Here is a 19655-nt window from a genome sequence, read left to right on the forward strand (position 1 = left end):
CATGATCGGTCAATCATAACAGGTAATAATTATAACATTGTAGACATTGTAACATAGTAGACAGTGTAACACATGATAGACAATGCAACCAGCAATACTGCATGGTAAGTATGCATGGTAAATCAATAGTTATGTATAAGGTATGTATTAATAGTATGACTGATCATGGAGAATTAAAAATGGTAACATAGTAAACAATAGAACATATGATAAGTACTGTGATCAACAGTGTATCCAGAGTGGTGTAACTTCATAAAAAATATTGTATAAGGTACATGATTCGAACGTTCAAATGCCCATGATAGTATCCATGATTAAAGTGACATATCATCTATAATGTAAGCTTGACGCGTTTTGTGGATACTTTCCACTCATCAGGAGCAAGCAGAGGCCAAGGACACCTATGGTAAACGATAAATGATGGTAAAATACTAGTTAGGGGTACATAACTAGAAAGGGAAGAGGGGGAGCACAACAAGGTGGTCCAAACAATCTTACCTAGGGCAATTGGTAAAATAAGGTAGGCGATAATATTGTTGATAAGAGGCATTGAAGGAGGGTAGGTAGTAGCCTCACCGGGAGCTGACGTAGAGTCAGATTGGCGGCAACAGAGATCCGATCTCAAGATGTTAAGTGATGAAATGATAAGTGCCTGTTCCAAAAGTGTGATGAAGAGTGTGAGCCTGCAAGGCTTCTGTAAAAAATGTTTGAAGGGGCCATACGTCAGGGTAATGAGTTTGGCAACAAAACAGTGGTCAAAGAGATGACTCATAATGTAGAAAATAATTAGGTGAATGTAAAATAAAGAGGTGGCTGTAAATCACCAACCAAAACTAGTGACAAAGAGAAATAAGGGTAATAATCATAATACCTTAGGTTAATGAAACTGATACGAATCAGTGATGGTGATGGAAGGTAGTGGTGAGAGAGGAGAGAGACCGTGCCAGCCAGCGTCTGCCCCACTGAACGTCACGTCAAGCGTGCAGGAGAGGAGCGGAAGCCGCGCACAAGCAGAATCTCTTATGCGCGAGCGCCCTGCTCCTCCCCATTCACGCACGCAGATGGAAAAAACAACACGTCATCACGTGGCGTCAATGATTGACGCAAACGTGTATGCGTGAGAAGCGTGACGTCGATGCGCAGTGAGTGCGTCCCCCCAACCCCATAGTCAGTAGACAGGGGGGTCGGGGGAACGCTGCGGTGCGCATCACAGCTCCCAAGAGGTGAGGCGGTATAATCCATCCCCCCAAGGTGGCCCTATTAATGAACATATAGTAGGAAGTCCCAAAGTGGCATGCTAATGAAGGCGGCATATGAAATGGGTCATCAGTAATACATAGTATATTAGAATAAATACATGTAGTGTTTCCATCCCTGAATCAGTTGATTTTGGATTACTAAATCCAACGTCATATGAGTAAAGTATACGTGAATTGAGCATCAGGGCTGATCTCGAGGTGTTAGCAACGCCCTTAAGGAGTCAGAGGTAAAATAATCGAGCCACAAGGTTTTAAATTTATCATAAGTGTCAGTATCTAAGGCCAACATCTCCTCCATGCGCATGATGTCATTGACTACAGAGACCCACAAGGACAGGGGAGGGGTAGTAGTAGTTTTCCAAAATTGGGGGATAAGCTGCCTTGCGGCCGACAGAAAGAAACGCAGCAAGGTACCCTTCTGGGAAGCTATGGAGCTAGGTAACATGGACAGTAAGGCTATTTCTGGTGAAGGCGTCAAGGGTTGATCATAGAGCTTGTTGTATATGGCAAAAACCTGAGACCAAAGGGTCTGAACGGCCGGACACTTCCACCAAATATGGAGGTAGCTACCATCCACCGAGCCGCATCTCCAACACACAGGGGGCACAGATGGGAATATTTTATGTAAAGAATGAGGATCCCTGTACCATCGAGAGAGGAGCTTAAAGTTTTTCTCCTGGGAGTAGCAGGAGACAGAGGACTTGTGAGTGAAGTAGTACAATTTCTGCCAATCCGCTATATGGAGTTCCTTTGCCAGATCCGTGGACTACTTCCTTGTGTAAGAGGGGGGTTGATCATGTGTCAATGTGTGCTGCAGTGTGTACATAGATGAGAGGAAATGTCTTGGCGTTTCTGAGAGAGCGCACAGCTGTTCAAAACCCGTTGGGGGTCTGTGAATCTGGGACGAGAAAGAAAGGTCAGAGCAAAAGGAGGATATGCGTACTGCCGTGAGCCAATTAACTTGGACCCTAGGCATTACCGGGGAGCCGGAAACGGGGTGTACAAATGAGCTCGCTATGGGCCAGGCATGACGGGAGTATGGTCCCACCGTGTGTGAACCCAGTCCCTGAGGTAACGCAGGAGTAGTAATTTTAGCAGTCAACATCCTCTGTAAATCTAAAGTAGTAACCTGTAAAGGCTTTTAAAGGCTATACAAATGTATGTAGTTTGTCGTCACTGTGCGTTTGTGCGCAATTTTAAAGCATGTCGTATTTGGTATCCATGTACTCGGCCTAAGATCATCTTTTTCATTTCATCAAACATTTGGGCAATATACAGTGCCTTGCAAAAGTATAACAAATAAAAAACTGAAAAATTGGGTGTGCAAAATTATTCAGCCCCTTTACTTTCAGTGCAGCAAACTCTCTCCAGAAGTTCAGTGAGGATCTCTGCATGATCCAATGTTGACCTAAATGACTAATGATGATAAATAGAATCCACCTGTGTGTAATCAAGTCTCCGTATAAATGCACCTGCACTGTGATAGTCTCAGAGGTCCGTTTAAAGCGCAGAGAGCATCATGAAGAACAAAGAACACACCAGGCAGGTCCGAAATACTGTTGTGGAGAAGTTTAAAGCCGGATTTGGATACAAAAAGATTTCCCAAGCTTTAAACATCCCAAGGAGCACTGTGCAAGCGATAATATTGAAATGGAAGGAGTATCAGACCACTGCAAATCTACGAAGACCTGGCCGTCCCTCTAAACTTTCAGCTCATACAAGGAGAAGACTGATCAGAGATGCAGCCAAGAGGCCCATGATCACTCTGGATGAACTGCAGAGATCTACAGCTGAGGTGGGAGACTCTGTCCATAGGACAACAATCAGTCGTATACTGCACAAATCTGGCCTTTATGGAAGAGTGGCAAGAAGAAAGCCATTTCTTAAAGATATCCATAAAGAGTGTTTAAAGTTTGCCACAAGCCACCTGGGAGACACACCAAACATGTGGAAGAAGGTGCTCTGGTCAGATAAAATCAAAATCGAATTTTTTGTCAACAATGCAAAACGTTATGTTTGGCTTAAAAGCAACACAGCTCATCACCCAGAACACACCATCCCCACTGTCAAACATAGTGGTGGCAGCATCATGGTTTGGGCCTGCTTTTCTTCAGCAGGGACAGGGAAGATGGTTAAAATTGGGACCATTCTGGAAGAAAACCTGTTGGAGTCTGCAAAAGACCTGAGACTGGGACGGAGATTTGTCTTACAACAAGACAATGATCCAAAACATAAAGCAAAATCTACAATGGTTCACAAATAAACATATCCAGATGTTAGAATGGGCAAGTCAAAGTCCAGACCTGAATCCAATCGAGAATCTGTGAAAATAACTGAAAACTGCTGTTCACAAATGCTCTCCATCCAACCTCACTGAGCTCGAGCTGTTTTGCAAGGAGGAATGGGCAAAAAATTTCAGTCTCTCAATGTGCAAAACTGATAGAGACATACCCCAAGCGACTTACAGCTGTAATCGCAGCAAAAGGTGACGCTACAAAGTATTAACTTAACCACTTAAGGACCGCCTAACGCCGATATACGTCGGCAGAATGGCACCGCTGGGCACAATCACATACCTTCACTGTGGCGCGGTCATCGATTGTGCGTCCCTATTTTAGGGAACACACAATGACATCAGGCCTACAGCCACACCCCCCTACAGTTGTAAACACACTACAGGGAACGCATATCACCAACAGCGCCCCCTGTGATTAACTCCCAAACTGCAATTGTCATTTTCACAGTAAAACAATGCATTTTAAATGTGTCAGAAGTGTCCGCCATAATGTCGCAGTCACGAAAAATATCGATGATCGCCGCCATTAGTAGTAAAATAAAAAATTAATAGAAATGCAATAAAACTATCCCCTATTTTGTAAACCCTACAAATTGTGCGCAAACCAATCGATAAACACTTATTGAGTTTTGTTTTACCAAAAATAGGTAGAAGAATACGTATCGGCCTAAACTGAGGAAAAAAATATTTTTTTTATGTTTTTGGGGATATTTATTCTAGCAAAAAGTATAAAATATTGCATTTTTTTTCAAAATTGTCGCTCTATTTTTGTTTATAGCGCAAAAAATAAAAACCGCAGAGGTGATCAAATACCACCAAAAGAAAGCTCTATTTGTAGGAAAAAAAGGACGCCAATTTTGTTTGGGAGCCACGTCGCACGACCGCGCATTTGCTTGTTAAAGCGATGCAGTGCCGAATCGCAAAAAGGGGCCTGGTCCTTTACCTGCATTTTGGTTCGGGTCTTAAGTGGTTAAGGGGGCTGAATAATTTTGCACGCCCAATTTTTCAGTTTTTTAATTGTTAAAAAAGTTTGAAATATCCAATAAATTTCGTTCCACTTCATGATTGTGTCCCACTTGTTGATTCTTCAAAAAAAAAAGTTTTATATGCTTGAAACCTGAAATGTGGCAAAAGGTCGCAAAGTTCAAGGGGGCCGAATACTTTCGCAAGGCACTGTAGTGTCTTTTAGTGCATTAAAATAAAAAAAAAATGTATTTTTTCCAAAATAAATGCATTTGAAATATTGCTGCGCAAATACTGTGTGGGAAAAAAATGCAACACCCACTATTTTAATCTGTAGGTCCTTTGCTTTAAAAAAATATATATAATGTTTGGGGTTCAACGTAATTTTCTTGCAATTTTTTTTTTTTTTTTTTTTAATGTATCCACTTTTAGAAGAGTGGATAATGTGTGACATAAGCTTATAAATGTTGTGCATAAAATGCCAGGACAGTTTAGAACCCCCCAAATTACCCCATTTTGGAAGGTAGACACCCCAAGCTATTTGCTGAGAGGCATGTCGAGTCCATGGAATATTTTATATTTTGACACAAGTTTGCACAAAGTTGTCACTAAATGATTGCTCAAACATGCCATGGGCATATGTGGAATTACACTGCCTATCACAGTTTCGGAGGCCATGAAATGCCCAGATGGCACACCCCCCCCCCACATGACCCTATTTTGGAAAGTAGACACCCCAAGCTGTTTGAGAGGTATGGTGAGTGTTTTAACATCTCGCTTTTTTTGTCGCAAAGTTTTGAACAAATAAAAAATGTTCTTTCTTTCTTAATTTTCAAAAACAAATGAGAGCTGTAAAATACTCACCATGCCTCTCCTCAAATAGCTTGGGGTGTCTTCTTTCCAAAATGGGGTCATTTGGGGGGGTTTGTGCTATTTTGGCATTTTATTTCCTTCGAAACTGTGATAGGCCATAAAATCAAGGAATGAAATAGAAAATTTGCGCCCTTATAAATGCTGAAGGCGGTGCTTGGTTTTCGGGGCCCCGTACGCGACTAGGCTCCCATAAAAGTCCCACACATGTGGTATCCCCGTACTCCGGAGAAGCAGCAAAATGTATTTTGGGGTGCAATTCCACATATAACCATGGCATGTGTGAGCAATATACCATTTAGTGACAACTTTTTGTAATTTTTATTTTTTTGTCATTCAGTCACCTGGGACAAAAAAAAATATTCAATGAGCTCAACATGCCTCTCAGCAATTTCCTTGGGGTGTCTACTTTCCAAAATGGGGTCATTTGTGGGGGGGTTGTACTGCCCTGCCATTTTAGCACCTCAAGAAATGAGATGGGCAGTCATAAACTAAAATGTAAATTTCAGAAAATGTACCCTAGTTTGTAGACGCTATACCTTTTGCGCAAACCAATAAATATAAGCTTATTGACATTTTTTTTTACCAAAGGAATGTGGCTGAATAAATTTTGCCCTAAATGTATGACTAAAATTGAGTTTATTAATTGTTTCTTATAACAAAAAGTAGAAAATAGAATTTGTAAAAAAAAAATGTTCGGTCTTTTTATGTTTATGTCGCAAAAAATAAAAAATTGCAGAAGCAATCAAATACCATCATTAGAAAGCTCTATTTGTGGTAAAAAAAAGGACGCAAATTTTGTTTGGGTACAATATTGTATGACTGCGCAATTACCAGTTAAAGCAGCGCAGTGCCAAATTGTAAAAACACCTCGGGTCTTTATGCTGACAAATGGTCCGGGGCTGAAGTCGTTAATAAAATTAATGATGGAAGGGATTTTTTACATAGATTTTATTGTACAATGGTTTACCACTTAAGACCCGGACCTTTAGGCAGCTAAAGGACCTGGCCAGTTTTTCCGATTCCGCACTGCGTCGCTTTAACTGACAATTGCGCGGTCGTGCGACGTGGCTCCCAAACAAAATTGGTGTCCTTTTTTTCCCACAAATAGAGCTTTCTTTTGGTGGTATTTAATCACCTCTGCGGTTTTTATTTTTTGCGCTATAAACAAAAATAGAGCGACAATTTTGAAAAAATATTTTTTACTTTTTGCTATAATAAATATCCCCCCAAAAAAACAAAAAAAAAAAAAAAAAATTGTCAGTTTAGGCCGATACGTATTCTTCTACCTATTTTTGGTAAAAAAAAATCGCAATAAGCGTTTATCGATTTGGTTTGCGCAAAAATTATAGTATTTACAAAATAGGGGATAGTTCTATTGCATTTTTTTTAATTATTTTTTTTTATTACAAATTACGGCGATCAGCGATTTTTTTCATGACTGCGACATTATGGCGCTAACATTGGACAATTTTGACACATTTTTGGGACCATTGTCATTTTCACAGCAAAAAATGCATTAAAAATGCATTGTTTACTGTGAAGATGACAATTGCAGTTTGGGAGTTAACCACAAGGGGGCGCTGAAGGGATTAAGTGTGACCTCATCTGTGTTTCTAACTGTAGGGGGGTGTGGCTGTAGGTGTGACGTCATTGATTGTAATTCCCTATATAAGGGAACACACGATCAGTGACGGCGCCACAGTGAAGAACGGGGAAGCTGTGTTTACACACAGCTCTCATTGTTCTTCAGCTCGGGGACCGATCATGGGACTCCAGCGGCGATCGGGTGCCGCAGTCATGGAGCTTCGGACCAGGTCACAGGAGCGCGCCCGCGACCCACGGCTGGGCACTTAGAGGGGACATTTAAAGTCCCTAATTCGTAAATGCTACAACGCGTTAACTTTATTCATCTTCTTCAGGAGTTGATAAAAATGATACTTTCTTAAAAAAAAAACGATATAATGACCAAAAAGTAAAAAAATAATACACAATAATAGTAATAGTAATGAAACACATAATATTGTAAACTCAAATACTTTTAAAGGAGTTGTAAACACTTGCAGTTTTTCACTGCAATGCATTCTATGAATGAGGTGAAAAACCTCTTGTAGTGCACCAGCCCCCCTTTTACTTACCTGAGCTCGATTGTTCCTGCGCCGGGGACAAGCACACCTGCTTCAGCCAGTGTTTTGAGTCCTGATTGGATAGATTGATAGCAGTGCAGCCATTGGCGCTCCTTCTGTCTCTTTATGTAATCCCAGGCAGACTTGATGTTGAGATCTGGGCTCTGTGGAAATCAAACCATCACGTCCATTACTTTTTGTTCTTTACGCTGAATATAGTTCTTAATGACATTTGCTGTATGTTTGGGGTCTTTGTCCTAATGCAGAATAAATTTGGGGTCTATCACATTCCTCCCTGATGGTATGGCTTGATGGATAAACCATCAGTTTTGTTAAGAGGGTCTCCAAGTTCGTAGCCTTGCCCTCCTAGAAGTTCTTTGGTATGCTTCAGAGGAATATTTTAGTCTTAAGACTTTGCCTTCTGCTCTAGGTTGTGTTCTCTTTACATCATAACAAGGGCATTGTGCTTTCCTCCTTTTATCCAGCACTCTCCCATTCTAATAAGATTGTCTTTCACTTTCTAAATATAGTTACATAGTTAGTCAGGTTGAAAAAAGACACAAGTCCATCCAGTTCAACCACAAAAAATAAACAAACAAAATAAACACCGTACAATCCCATACACCCAACTCCATACCCACAGTTGATTCAGAGGAAGGCAAAAAATCCCAGCAGAGCATGATCCAATTTGCTACAACAGGGGAAAACAATCCTTCCTGATCCCCCGAGAGGCAATCGGATTTACCCTGGATCAACTTTACCTACAAATCTTAGTACTCAGTTATATTATGTACATTTAGGAAATAATCCAGGACTTTCTTAAAGCAATCTACTGAGCTGGCCAGAACCACGTCTGGAGGGAGTCTGTTCCACATTTTCACAGCTTTTCATAGTAAGGGATGTAAGGATTTATCTAAAGGGCTGCAGCTCTTGCTGAAGATGGGGCTGCATTATCTCACATGGTCCTGGTATCTAGCTTCCATTCCAGTTCAGCCCCTTTACTTTGAATTCACCAAACTATTTCTCAGGCTGCTTCGTTAAAGTGGTTGTAAACCCTTGCCATTTTTCACCTTATTCATTGTCGAAAAACCTCCTGTGCTGCAGCAGCACCCCCGAGCCCACCTTATACTTACCTTACGATTAACGGGAATGAGCACACCAGCTCCGGCTGGTGTCTCGTGTCGTGATTAGATAGATTGATTGCACCCGCTGCTGTCAATCAAATCCGATGCGCGGGAGCACCAGGGAAGAAACCAAGTCCTGCTGTCTGTGTCTACGGAGAGCGATTCTCCGGCGTGACACTCGAGAAGAAGAGGAGCCAGGAGTGCCACGGTGGGACCCCAGAAGAGCCACGGAGGGACCACAGAAGAGCAGACGAGGAGGATTGGGGCCACTCTGTGCATAACCAACTGCACAGCGTAGGTAAGTATGACATGTTTGTTTTTTCTTCTTTTAAAAACTGAACCTTTTACAAACCCCTTTAAGGGACGTGCTCCTTCATTCCCAGTCAATGCTGTGGTTTTCTAAAGTGAACTGTGACGCACATCAGTACTGTATGTCAACTTATAGAATATTACCACTTTATCAATAGAAGTTGAAACATTTTTGAATAATATTGTTGATATCCATTTTGTAAACACATTAAACTGAAAACATTAGATTATAGAACATGAAAACAGTCATACGAATCATGTGAAGAATTGTCATGTTTTAATGAATACAATTCTGATAAAGCAAAATACCAGTCATTCTCTTGGTTATCCATTTAGTGTGTCCAGAAGAAAAATACTCTGTACCTAGGGTTGCTTGCACCTTAGGCCCCGTACACACCATAGAATCCATCCGCAGATAAATCCCAGCAAATGGGTTTCAGCGGATAGATCCTATGGTGTGTACACGCCAGCGGATCTGTTTCCGCGGATATATCTCCCCTGGGATGGATTCCAGCAGATTGAATATTCGCTGACATGCAGAACATATCCATCTGCTGGAGTCCATCCCAACGGATGGATCCGCTGGTCTGTATAGACTCACCGGATCCATCCGTCCGAAGACATCCCCCGCATGTGTCGACACGTCATCGCCAGAGGATTTCGGCGCGGATTTCAATGCGATGGTGAGTACACTCCATCGCATTAAAATCTGCTGAAATCTGCTGAAATCCTCGAGACCGTATCCGCGGATAAATCCTCCCGTGTGTATGGGGCCTTAGACTTGCCGCATTTTATTTCTTCCTGAAATAAAATCTCTTCGAACTTATGTGTTCCCCAGTTACAGTTTGTAATGACCTTACATCTAGTGAATTTGGCATACTGACTTAGTTTTACTTTTGTAAATATATCAACAGTTTAGAAATGTTCTTGGACCAGATGACTAGTGATTTGGCTGCATACACTGTTCATGCCAACAGAAAAACTATAACACTTGCTGACCTGGAGCTTCTAATGAAAAGGTAAGCCTTAAATTTAATCTTTTTATGTATGTATTTTATGTATTTTTTTAGAAGTAATGCCGTTTGTATTATAAAATCTTCCACGTCTGTTTTCTAGTGGTAAAGTAGTGTTAAACTATTGTTTAATGTTTAATTGTTGAATGTTTCCATCTTGATCTTTCTCAATATCAGCAATCTCAGTGTATATTTTTCCTAATTTTGATCCAACACATAATTTCTCCCATTTTACATATGAGCACCACTGTATACGTCTCTGCTTCCCTGACACCTGTCAGGGAAAATATGCTGTTGCATCAAAAATGCAAGTGCCGCGTTGCAACCAAGCCAAGGGCACACTGTTCCATATATATTGGACTTGCCCCATGATTGTCCCGTTCTGGACTCAGACACGAGAGCTCCTGTCTCGCCTCCTGGAGGCGCCCATACCCCTCTTTCCGAAGCTATTTCTACTTGGCCTATCCCAACCTCACATAGATAAACCCTACAAGACACTGCTAAGACACATTACCACAGCCGCAAGGTGCTTGATAGCACTTCATTGGAAAAAACCGAGGCCCCCATTCCAAGAGGCCCTCTATGCTAGGGTTAAAGATGTAGAACTCATGGAAAAGATGACGGCTAGGATCCGGGACAGGTTGGAGGATCATGGTCTTGTCTGGGAGAGGTGGCATATGGTGGAGGACCCGCCGTGAGCCGACGACAGATCACCGAGGTACATTACTACCCGTCCTTCTTGTCTGCCCCCCTCCCCCTTCTTTCCTTTTTCTTCTTTCTCTTTTTCCTCTCGCCCCTTTCCCTCTCCCATCTCCTTCTCCTCACCCCACCCCTTCTTTCCTCTATCCCTCTTCTTTGATTTCTAGTTGTTTTACAAGTTACTGATCGTATAAACAAGTATGAAGCCACTGTGTAAGTACATTAAGCTGGAATTTTGTACCTCCTATTTTCTTCTACACTTGAAATGCTGCTATATTTTGTATTGACCTTTTACGAAAATAAAAAACTGTTATTTGAAAAATAAAATGCAAGTGCCCATTAGACGAAAGCAGTGTTGCCAACCTACCAGATTGAAATTTACTGACACAACACCCAAAACTTACTGGCACAGCCAAGTTTTTACTGGCATTTCAAAAAGTTACCAAAAATTACAGTTTTAAGTGCAAATTAGAGTATTGAGGCTACAAACAAATACAATATGCAATTAGCAATATGATTTAAGTAGATAATAAGGCAAAAAACATATTTCTTATTTTATTTTTGATATAGTAAGTAGCTCAGGGACCAGCCTCAGGAGGGAAATAAATTAGAATGAGCAGGCGCACACACATAAAATTGACTCTCACAGTGACACTGACAGCAGTGTGCAGCCGCACAGATGACGAGACCTCACTGGCACAACACGTCTCCTCCTCAGTCACATTGACAGTCTCTCTCCAAGCCAAGTGGTCCCTCCAGTCCACTCCAGTCTAAACAGCACTGACAGTCCCGGTCCCAGCCTGCCTTTCTCCCATACCACAGGCCCACACACGAGGCTCTGGCCGCTCTGCTTGGCTCCATTACACCATGACATCACACGACATGCTCAGGCACCGCCTCCACCAGAGCCACCCGATCACACTGTAGCAAGCACTCGGATGGTCCCAGCCGGCTCCGGACCAAACCGAGCATCACAGCCATATTTTTTACTGGCAACCTTTTACTTTTACTGGCAGGAGAAAATTTGCCTGTTTTTTACTGGCTGCCAGTAAATACTGGCGGGTTGGCAACACTGGACAAAAGTCACCCATCAAGGTAAAAGTTGGTGACTGGTGCAGCACTACAGATCAGGTTATCTGTGTCTTTGCCTCCTCTTTGCCTATGTTATAATCCTGGGAGAGTGTACATAAAGGTGGCTACAAGGAGACTCTGGAAGACAAGGAGCCACAGCATAGATGTAACTGTGCAAAAGGAGATTTTATATTTCTCATTTTGCAAGAGCATTAAGGGAAAAATTAGACACCTTAATTAAGCAAGTATGTAAATGTTGCTTCTACATTTTATCTAAAAGTTCATGGATTTAATAACACACGTTTTGTTAACTTTTTTACAAAACAATCCTTAACCACTTAAGGACCGGACCAAAATGCTGCCTAAAGACCGAAGGTGTTTTACAATTTGGCACTGCGCTGCTTTAACTGGTAATTGTGCGGTCATGCAATGTTGTACCGAAACTAAATTTGCGTCCTTTTCTTCCCACAAATAGAGCTTTTTTTTGATGGTATTTGATTGCCTCTGCGATTTTTATTTTTTGCGATATAAACGGAAAAAGACCGAAAATTTTGAAAAAAAATGATTTTTCTTATAACAAAAAGTAAAAAATATCGAATAAACTAAATTTTAGTCAAACATTTAGGCCAAAATGTATTCAGCCACATGTCTTTAGTAAAAAAAAAATCGCAATAAGCGTATATTTATTGGTTTTCGCAAAAGTTATAGCGTCTACAAACTAGGGTACATTTTCTGGAATTCACACAGCTTTTATTTTATGACTGCCTATCTCATTTCTTGAGGTGCTAAAATGGCAGGGCAGTACAAAACCCCCCCAAATGACCCCATTTTGGAAAGTAGACACCCCAAGGAAACTGCTGAGAGGCATGTTTAGTCCATTGAATATTTTTTTTTTTTTGGTCAAGTGATTGAATAATGACAAAAAAAAAAAAGGTTTACAAAAAGTTGTCACTAAATGATATATTGCTCACACATGCCGTGGTTATATGTGGAATTGCACCCCAAAATACATTCTGCTGCTTCTCCTGAGTACGGAGATACCACATGTGTGGGACTTTTTGTGAGCCTAGCCGCGTACGGGGCCCCGAAAACCAAGCACCGCCTTCAAGATTTCTAAGGGCATACATTTTTGATTTCACTCCTCACTACCTATCACAGTTTTGAAGGCCATAAAATGCCAAGATGGCACACAACCCCCCAAATGACCCCATTTTGGAAAGAAGACACCCCAAGCTATTTGCTGAGAGGCATATTGAGTCCATGCAGGGCCGGCGCTAGCGCAAGGCAAGTTGGGCACTTGCCTTACAGCACCAGCGCCCACCCTGGGAACAGGGCGGAAAAGTGATCACCGCCGAGTCACCCCCCAAACAGAGTGTGTGTGTATCATCCACGGACGGTCACGGACCTATGGCATTGGCAGCCTCAGACTGACATGGGAAGTGCCATGTGGCGCTATGGGGGGGGCACCCCAAAAAAAATCTCCCTGCTTGTAAAACCTGTCCTCCTACGGCTGGGCTGCGGCCACCTCCCGCACTATATCCCCGGCGGCACGGCACCTACAAAAAAAATGAGCTCAGCTGTCTGGCAGGCAGCGCAGCATGGAGGAGCCGAGTGTGACAGGCGCCCCCCATGCTGCTTGAAAAGTGTGACCGGCCAGACCAGCGTCATTCCACTGACTAACTAGCGTAGGCGGAGCCTAACCTCCTCTGCGCGACTTCAAGTTTTACCCGAGCGGGTCGGTGAGGGACGTTACCCATCACATGAGTTGGTTTCTGTGGAGGACAGAGAGACTTGAAATTAGGGGAACCGGGAGAACCCCAAATCCAGGCCCAGGCAGCAGCAGGTGAGGCCAGGTACCGTCCATATCATCATTCATTTGTAGTGTAGTATGTAATGTTGGGTTGTTGTATGATGTGTGCCAGCCAGGTTCCAACTGCCAGTGCCAAGCAAGCAGCCAAATCTTACTTGCTCAATATGGATTAAATAAATTAGAATTCTGCATAGCCATAGATATCATAAATAAAGTGATTTGTGCAAGTAGTACCTGCTGTTGCACAAATCACTTTATTTATATCTATGGCTATGCAGAATTCTAATTTATTTAATCCATATTGAGCAAGTACTATATTTGATTGGCTGCTTGCTTCTGTTTGGGCCTGTGCCTGGCTACTTTCACACTGGGGCGTTGCGCCGTCGGCAGTAAAGCGCCGCTATTTTAGCAGCACTTTACTGTCGTTTTTGTGGCGCTATTCGGCCACTAGCGGGGCACAACAAAGACTTTTTGGAGCGTCCTGCCAGCACACTGTTAGAGGCCCAGAAGAATTAAAACCGGCCACAAAGCACCGCTTTGCTGGCAGTTCAGTTGCGCTTTTTTGAGCATCCTGCTAGCGCACCGCTCCAGTGTGAAAGCTCTTGGGCTTTCGCATTGGAGTGAGAAAAGAGGCTCTTTCAGGGCACCTTGCAGGCACTATTTTGTAGTGCTGTAGCACCTGCAAAGCTCCTCAGTGTGAAAGTAGCCTAAGACCCCTTTCACACTGAGGTGCTTTGCAGGCGTTATAAACGCTAAAAATACCGCGTGCAAAGCGCCCTGAAAGAGCGGATCCATTCACTCCAGTGTGAAAGCCCAAGTGCTTTCACACTGGAGCGGTGCGCTGGCAGGACAGTAAAAAATCCTAAAGCGGAATCAAAGCGGTGCTTTGCGGGTGGTTTTTTAAACCCTTTCTTGGCCGCTAGCGGAGGTTAAAAGCACCCCGCTAGCTGCTGAATAGTGCTGCTAAAAATAGCGGTGCTTTACTTTCCGATGCCCCCACCGCCCCAGTGTCGGGGGGGGGGGGGGCGCCTAAATGCACCTTCGCCTGAGTTGGCAAAAATCCTTGCACCGGCCCTGAGTCCATGGAATATTTAATGCCCCAAGTCATTGAATAATGACCAAAAAAAAAAAAATTACAAAACGTTGTCACTAAATGATATATTTCTCACATGCCATGGGCATATGTGGAATTACACCCCAAAATACATTCTGCTGCTTCTCCTGAGTACGGGGATACCACATGTGTGGGACTTTTTGGGAGCCTAGCCGCGTACGGGGCCCCGAAAACCAAGCACTGCCTTCAAGATTTGTGTGAGTGAAATCAAAAATGTATGTCCTTAGAAATCTTGAAGGTGGTGATTGGTTTTTGGGGTCCCGTACGCGGCTAGGCTCCCAAAAAGTCCCACACATGTGGTATCCCCGTACTCAGGAGAAGCAGCAGAATGTATTTTGGGGTGCAATTCCACATGTAACCATGGCATGTGTGAGAAATATATAATTTAGTGACAATGTTTTGTACATTATTTTTTTTTGGTCATTATTCAATCACTTGGGGCAAAAAAATTAAATATTCCATGGACTCAACATGCCTCTCAGCAAATAGCTTGGGGTGTCTACTTTCCAACATTGGGTCATTTGGGGGGGGTTTGTGCTATTTTGGCATTTTATGGCCTTCGAAACTGTGATAGGTAGTGAGGAGTGAAATCAAAAATTTGCGCCCTTAGAAATGCTGAAGGCGGTGCTTGGTTTTTGGGGCTCCATACGCGGCTAGGCTCCCAAAAAGTCCCAAACATGTGGTATCCCCGTACTCAGGAGAAGCAGCAGAATGTATTTTAGGGTGCAACTCCACATATAACCATGGCATGTGTGAGCGATATATCATTTATTTTAGTGACAACTTTTAGAATTTGTTTTTTTTTTTTGTCATTATTCAATCACTTTGGACAAAAAAAAAAAAATCAATGGACTCAACATGCCTCTCAGCAGTTTCCTTGGGGTGTCTACTTTCCAAAATGGGGTCATTTGGTTTTTTTTGTGCTATTTTGGCATTTTATGGCCTTCGAAACTGTGATATGTAGTGAGGAGTGAAATCAAAAATTTACACCCTTAGAAAGCCTGAAGGCGGTGATTGGTTTTTGGGGTCCCGTACGCGGCTAGGCTCCCAAAAAGTCTCACACGTGGTATCCCCGTACTCAGGAGAAGCAGCAGAATGTATTTTGGGGTGCAATTCCACATATAACCACGGCATGTGTGAGCAATATATCATTTAGTGTAATTCCACATATGGATTGATCGGTGGGTATGCCCACCATTAGAATACCTCCCTTCATCCACCCACTTCTAATGATGGGCATACATGCACCATTTATATATGCCGAAGCATGGGGGCATCCTCCCGCAAAAAAGTTATGCCGCGTACACACGGTCGGACTTTTCTATGCCGTGTACACATGGTCAGACTTTTCCACGGGAAAGCCTCCGTAGGAATGTCAACCGTATGTACGCGGTATTAGGAGCAAAAACACCCCTCCGCCCCTAATGCCCCCATGCTTTGGCATACATGCTCTTTTTTTTTAACTGTTGTGGTGAAATCACCTCCTACAGCGTTGGAGTCGCGGCTTTATACAGTAGGTGAACCCGATATTGTGTCAATCTCGCTCTCTTTCTCGGCGAGATTGAGCACCTACGAGCCCCATCGCGGGAGCCAGCGCCGAGCTGGCTTGCTGCGATGGAGACAGAGTCGTCATAGAAGCGACGGGAGATCCGACTTGGATTCCCGCCAATTCTACACGTGTGCGGCGTTTGTTATGAATCCTGAGGGGGAAGTCCCCGCCGGATTTTAAATAAAAATCCGGCATGGGTTCCCCCCTCAGGAGCATACCGGGCCCTTAGGTCTGTTATGGGTTGTAAGGAGAGCCCCCCTACGCCGAAAAAAACGGCGTAGGGGTACATCGTACCCCTACCCATTCACCTGCAAGAAAAGTGGTAAAAACACAAATAAACCACACAGGGTATTAAAATATTTTATTAGTCTGCTCCGGAGGCCTCCCCTGTCTTCTTTAGCTCTTTTACCAGGGTAGGCTTCTTCTTCCGATTTCCGGGGGTCTTCTCCTGCTCTCCGGGGTCTTCACCGCTCTTCTGTGACGTCTTCTCCGCTCCGGGGGTCTTCTCAGCTCTTCTGTGACGTCTTCTCCGCTCCGGGGGGTTTTCTTCTATATTCGCCGCTCTCCGCTCTTGACTCTGCGCACCCCGGTTCTTCCTCCCGCTGTCCGGTTCCTTCTCCTTCAGGGCTGGCCGCCGCTATACTGGCGGCGGTCAGTCCGCTCTTCTGTAACGTCATCTTCTTCTCTTCTCGTCTTCCGTCTTCTCCAGATGTTGACACGCCGGCCGGCTCTTCTCGCTGCAATGACGTGTGCCCGGCTTGCGTCGGATTTATATAGGCCTCACAGTCCCATCATGCTCTGTACCTACCCATGTTATACCTACCCATGTGGGTAGGTATCACATGGGTAGGTACAGAGCATGATGGGACTGTGAGGCCTATATACCTACATGGGTAGGTACAGAGCATGATGGGACTGTGAGGCCTATATAAATCCGACGCAAGCCGGGCACACGTCATTGCAGCGAGAAGAGCCGGCCGGCGTGTCAACATCTGGAGAAGACGGAAGACGAGAAGAGAAGAAGATGACGTTACAGAAGAGCGGACTGACCGCCGCCAGTATAGCGGCGGCCAGCCCTGAAGGAGAAGGAACCGGACAGCGGGAGGAAGAACCGGGGTGCGCCGAGTCAAGAGCGGAGAGCGGCGAATATAGAAAAAGACCCCCCGGAGCGGAGAAGACGTCACAGAAGAGCTGAGAAGACCCCCGGAGCGGAGAAGACGTCACAGAAGAGCGGTGAAGACTCCGGAGAGCAGGAGAAGACCCCCGGAAATCGGAAGAAGAAGCCTACCCTGGTAAAAGAGCTAAAGAAGACAGGGGAGGCCTCCGGAGCAGACTAATAAAATATTTTAATACCCTGTGTGGTTTATTTGTGTTTTTACCACTTTTCTTGCAGGTGAATGGGTAGGGGTACGATGTACCCCATACTCATTCACTTAGGGTGGGGGGCCGGTATCTGGGGGCCCCCTTATTAAAGGGGGCTCCCAGATTCCGATAAGCCTCCCGCCCGCATACCCCGACAACCAACGGCCAGGGTTGTCGGGAAGGGGCCCTGTCCTCATCAACATGGGGACAGGGTGCTCTGAAGTGGGGGGGGCCGCAGTGCGCCCCCCTGCCCCAGAGCACCCAACCCCCCCATGTTGAGGGCATGCAGCCTGGTACGGCTCAGGAGGGGGGGGGGGCGCTCGCTCGTCCCCACTCCCTTCCTGGCTGGCCGGGTAGCGTGCTTTGGATACGGGTCTGGTATGGATTGTAGGGGGACCCCCTACGCCGTTTTTTCGGCGTAGGGGGGCTCTCCTTACAACCCATAACAGACCTAAGGGCCCGGTATGCTCCTGAGGGGGGAACCCATGCCGGATTTTTATTTAAAATCCGGCGGGGACTTCCCCCTCAGGATTCATAACAAACGCCGCACACGTGTAGAATTGGCGGGAATCCAAGTCTGATCTCCCGTCGCTTCTATGACGCGCTTGCTGGGATGTGCTGTCACTATTCCAGTGAGTGTGAGATGTCGGCGAGATCTCGGCACCATGTCGCCGAGAATCAGCGCGATGCTGTCGTGCTAAAAACACAATATCACAAACACCTACTGTATATCGTGGGAGCAAACGCTGTTGCTGTCAAGATAAATAAGTCCGCGCAACAGCTGAATGGCGTACCTTAAAACAGTAAAGTAAATTACATACCTGAAAAGCAAGCATGAAAAAACATAATAAAACTTTGCAGAATAGAATACAGTAAAAAAAGAGCAGAACAATAGAGAGAGAGAATAGAGAGGGAGAGAACAATAAAACGACAACTATTTATTTTATTTTTATTTTTTTGTGGGTTTTTTTTAACACTTTTTTTTGTAACTGTAACTTCAACTTTTCGGTTCCAGGTTTGGGTCTCTCAAAATGCGATGGCATCTTGGGAGACCCTGTGTAAGTGTGCCTAGCCTGTGAAATGTTTTACCCTACACTAATAATTAACTTGTGTGTGTGGAAGCGTTCAAAACATTCACCAATACAAAGACCAGGATCGGCAGGACATTGGGGACAAAAATAATGGGTGTCACGCCTAAATCCACGCTTGGTACAGACATGACATCTTCTTTGGGGGGCTCGTTGGGTAGGGGTACTCCTGAGGACATAAGAAAAATGCCTCTCATGCAGTCGGCTTACTGCATTTGGTAGGGGATGGTGAGGTACAGTACCGCCTGGGTACAGGAGTTCTGTGATGATATCCCTCTGGAATTGAAGGAAGGATCCATTCCGTCCTGAAGCTTTGTATAAGACAAAAGCATTCAATAGAGTCAATTGAAATAAATGTAGACACACTTTTTTGTACCAGCGTCTCGTCTTACGGGCAATATGATACAGCGCCATCAACTGGTCGTTGAGGTCCACCCCTCCCATATTTTGGTTATATTCGTGGACACAGAGGGGTTTCTCCACAACACCAGTCGCCGTATGAATTTGTACTGTCGTGTCTGCGTGAAGGGTGGTAAGAACGAAAACATTCCTATTGTCCCGCCACTTCACAGCGAGCACATTTTTACATCTGCAGCAGGCTCTCGCCCCCAGCCTAAGACGGGCATCTACAAGCCGCTGGGGAAAGCACCGGCGATTAGGTCGCACGGTGCCACATGCTCCAATCTGACGATCAAACAAGTGACTAAAAAGTGGCACGCTGCTGTAAAAATTGTCCACATACAAGTGGACATACCCCTTTCCGAATAAGGGTGACACCAAGTCCCAAACGATCTTGCCAGCGCTCCCCATATAATCTGGGCATCCTTCCAGCTCTACCTCACTATCTTTGCCCTCATAAACCCTAAAGCTCCATGTGTAGCCTGTTGCCCTGTCACAGAGCTTATAGAGCTTGACCCCGTATCTGGCACGCTTGCTGGGAAGGTACTGCTTGAAAGACAAGCGGCCAGAAAATTTAATTAGGGACTTGTCAACGCACACAAC

At 44.3% G+C, this 19655-nt stretch overlaps 1 protein-coding gene across 6 annotated transcripts in view; it reads left to right on the top strand.

Annotated features, from left to right (window-relative positions):
- The window catches only part of CENPT (centromere protein T), an 803389-nt gene that overhangs the window by 695760 nt on the left and 87974 nt on the right, over positions 1–19655 (top strand). For 5 of the 6 annotated variants that reach the window (XM_040328753.1, XM_040328757.1, XM_040328752.1 and 2 more), the window contains one exon: positions 9862–9966. The exons of the other annotated variant lie outside the window; for it this stretch is intronic. In XM_040328753.1, the coding sequence (XP_040184687.1) occupies positions 9862–9966 (105 nt within the window). The remainder of the gene's footprint in view (positions 1–9861; positions 9967–19655) is intronic. 6 annotated transcript variants of the gene reach the window in all.

Source organism: Rana temporaria, chromosome 11, assembly GCF_905171775.1.
Source record: "Rana temporaria chromosome 11, aRanTem1.1, whole genome shotgun sequence".
NCBI classification, from domain to species: Eukaryota; Metazoa; Chordata; class Amphibia; order Anura; family Ranidae; genus Rana; species Rana temporaria.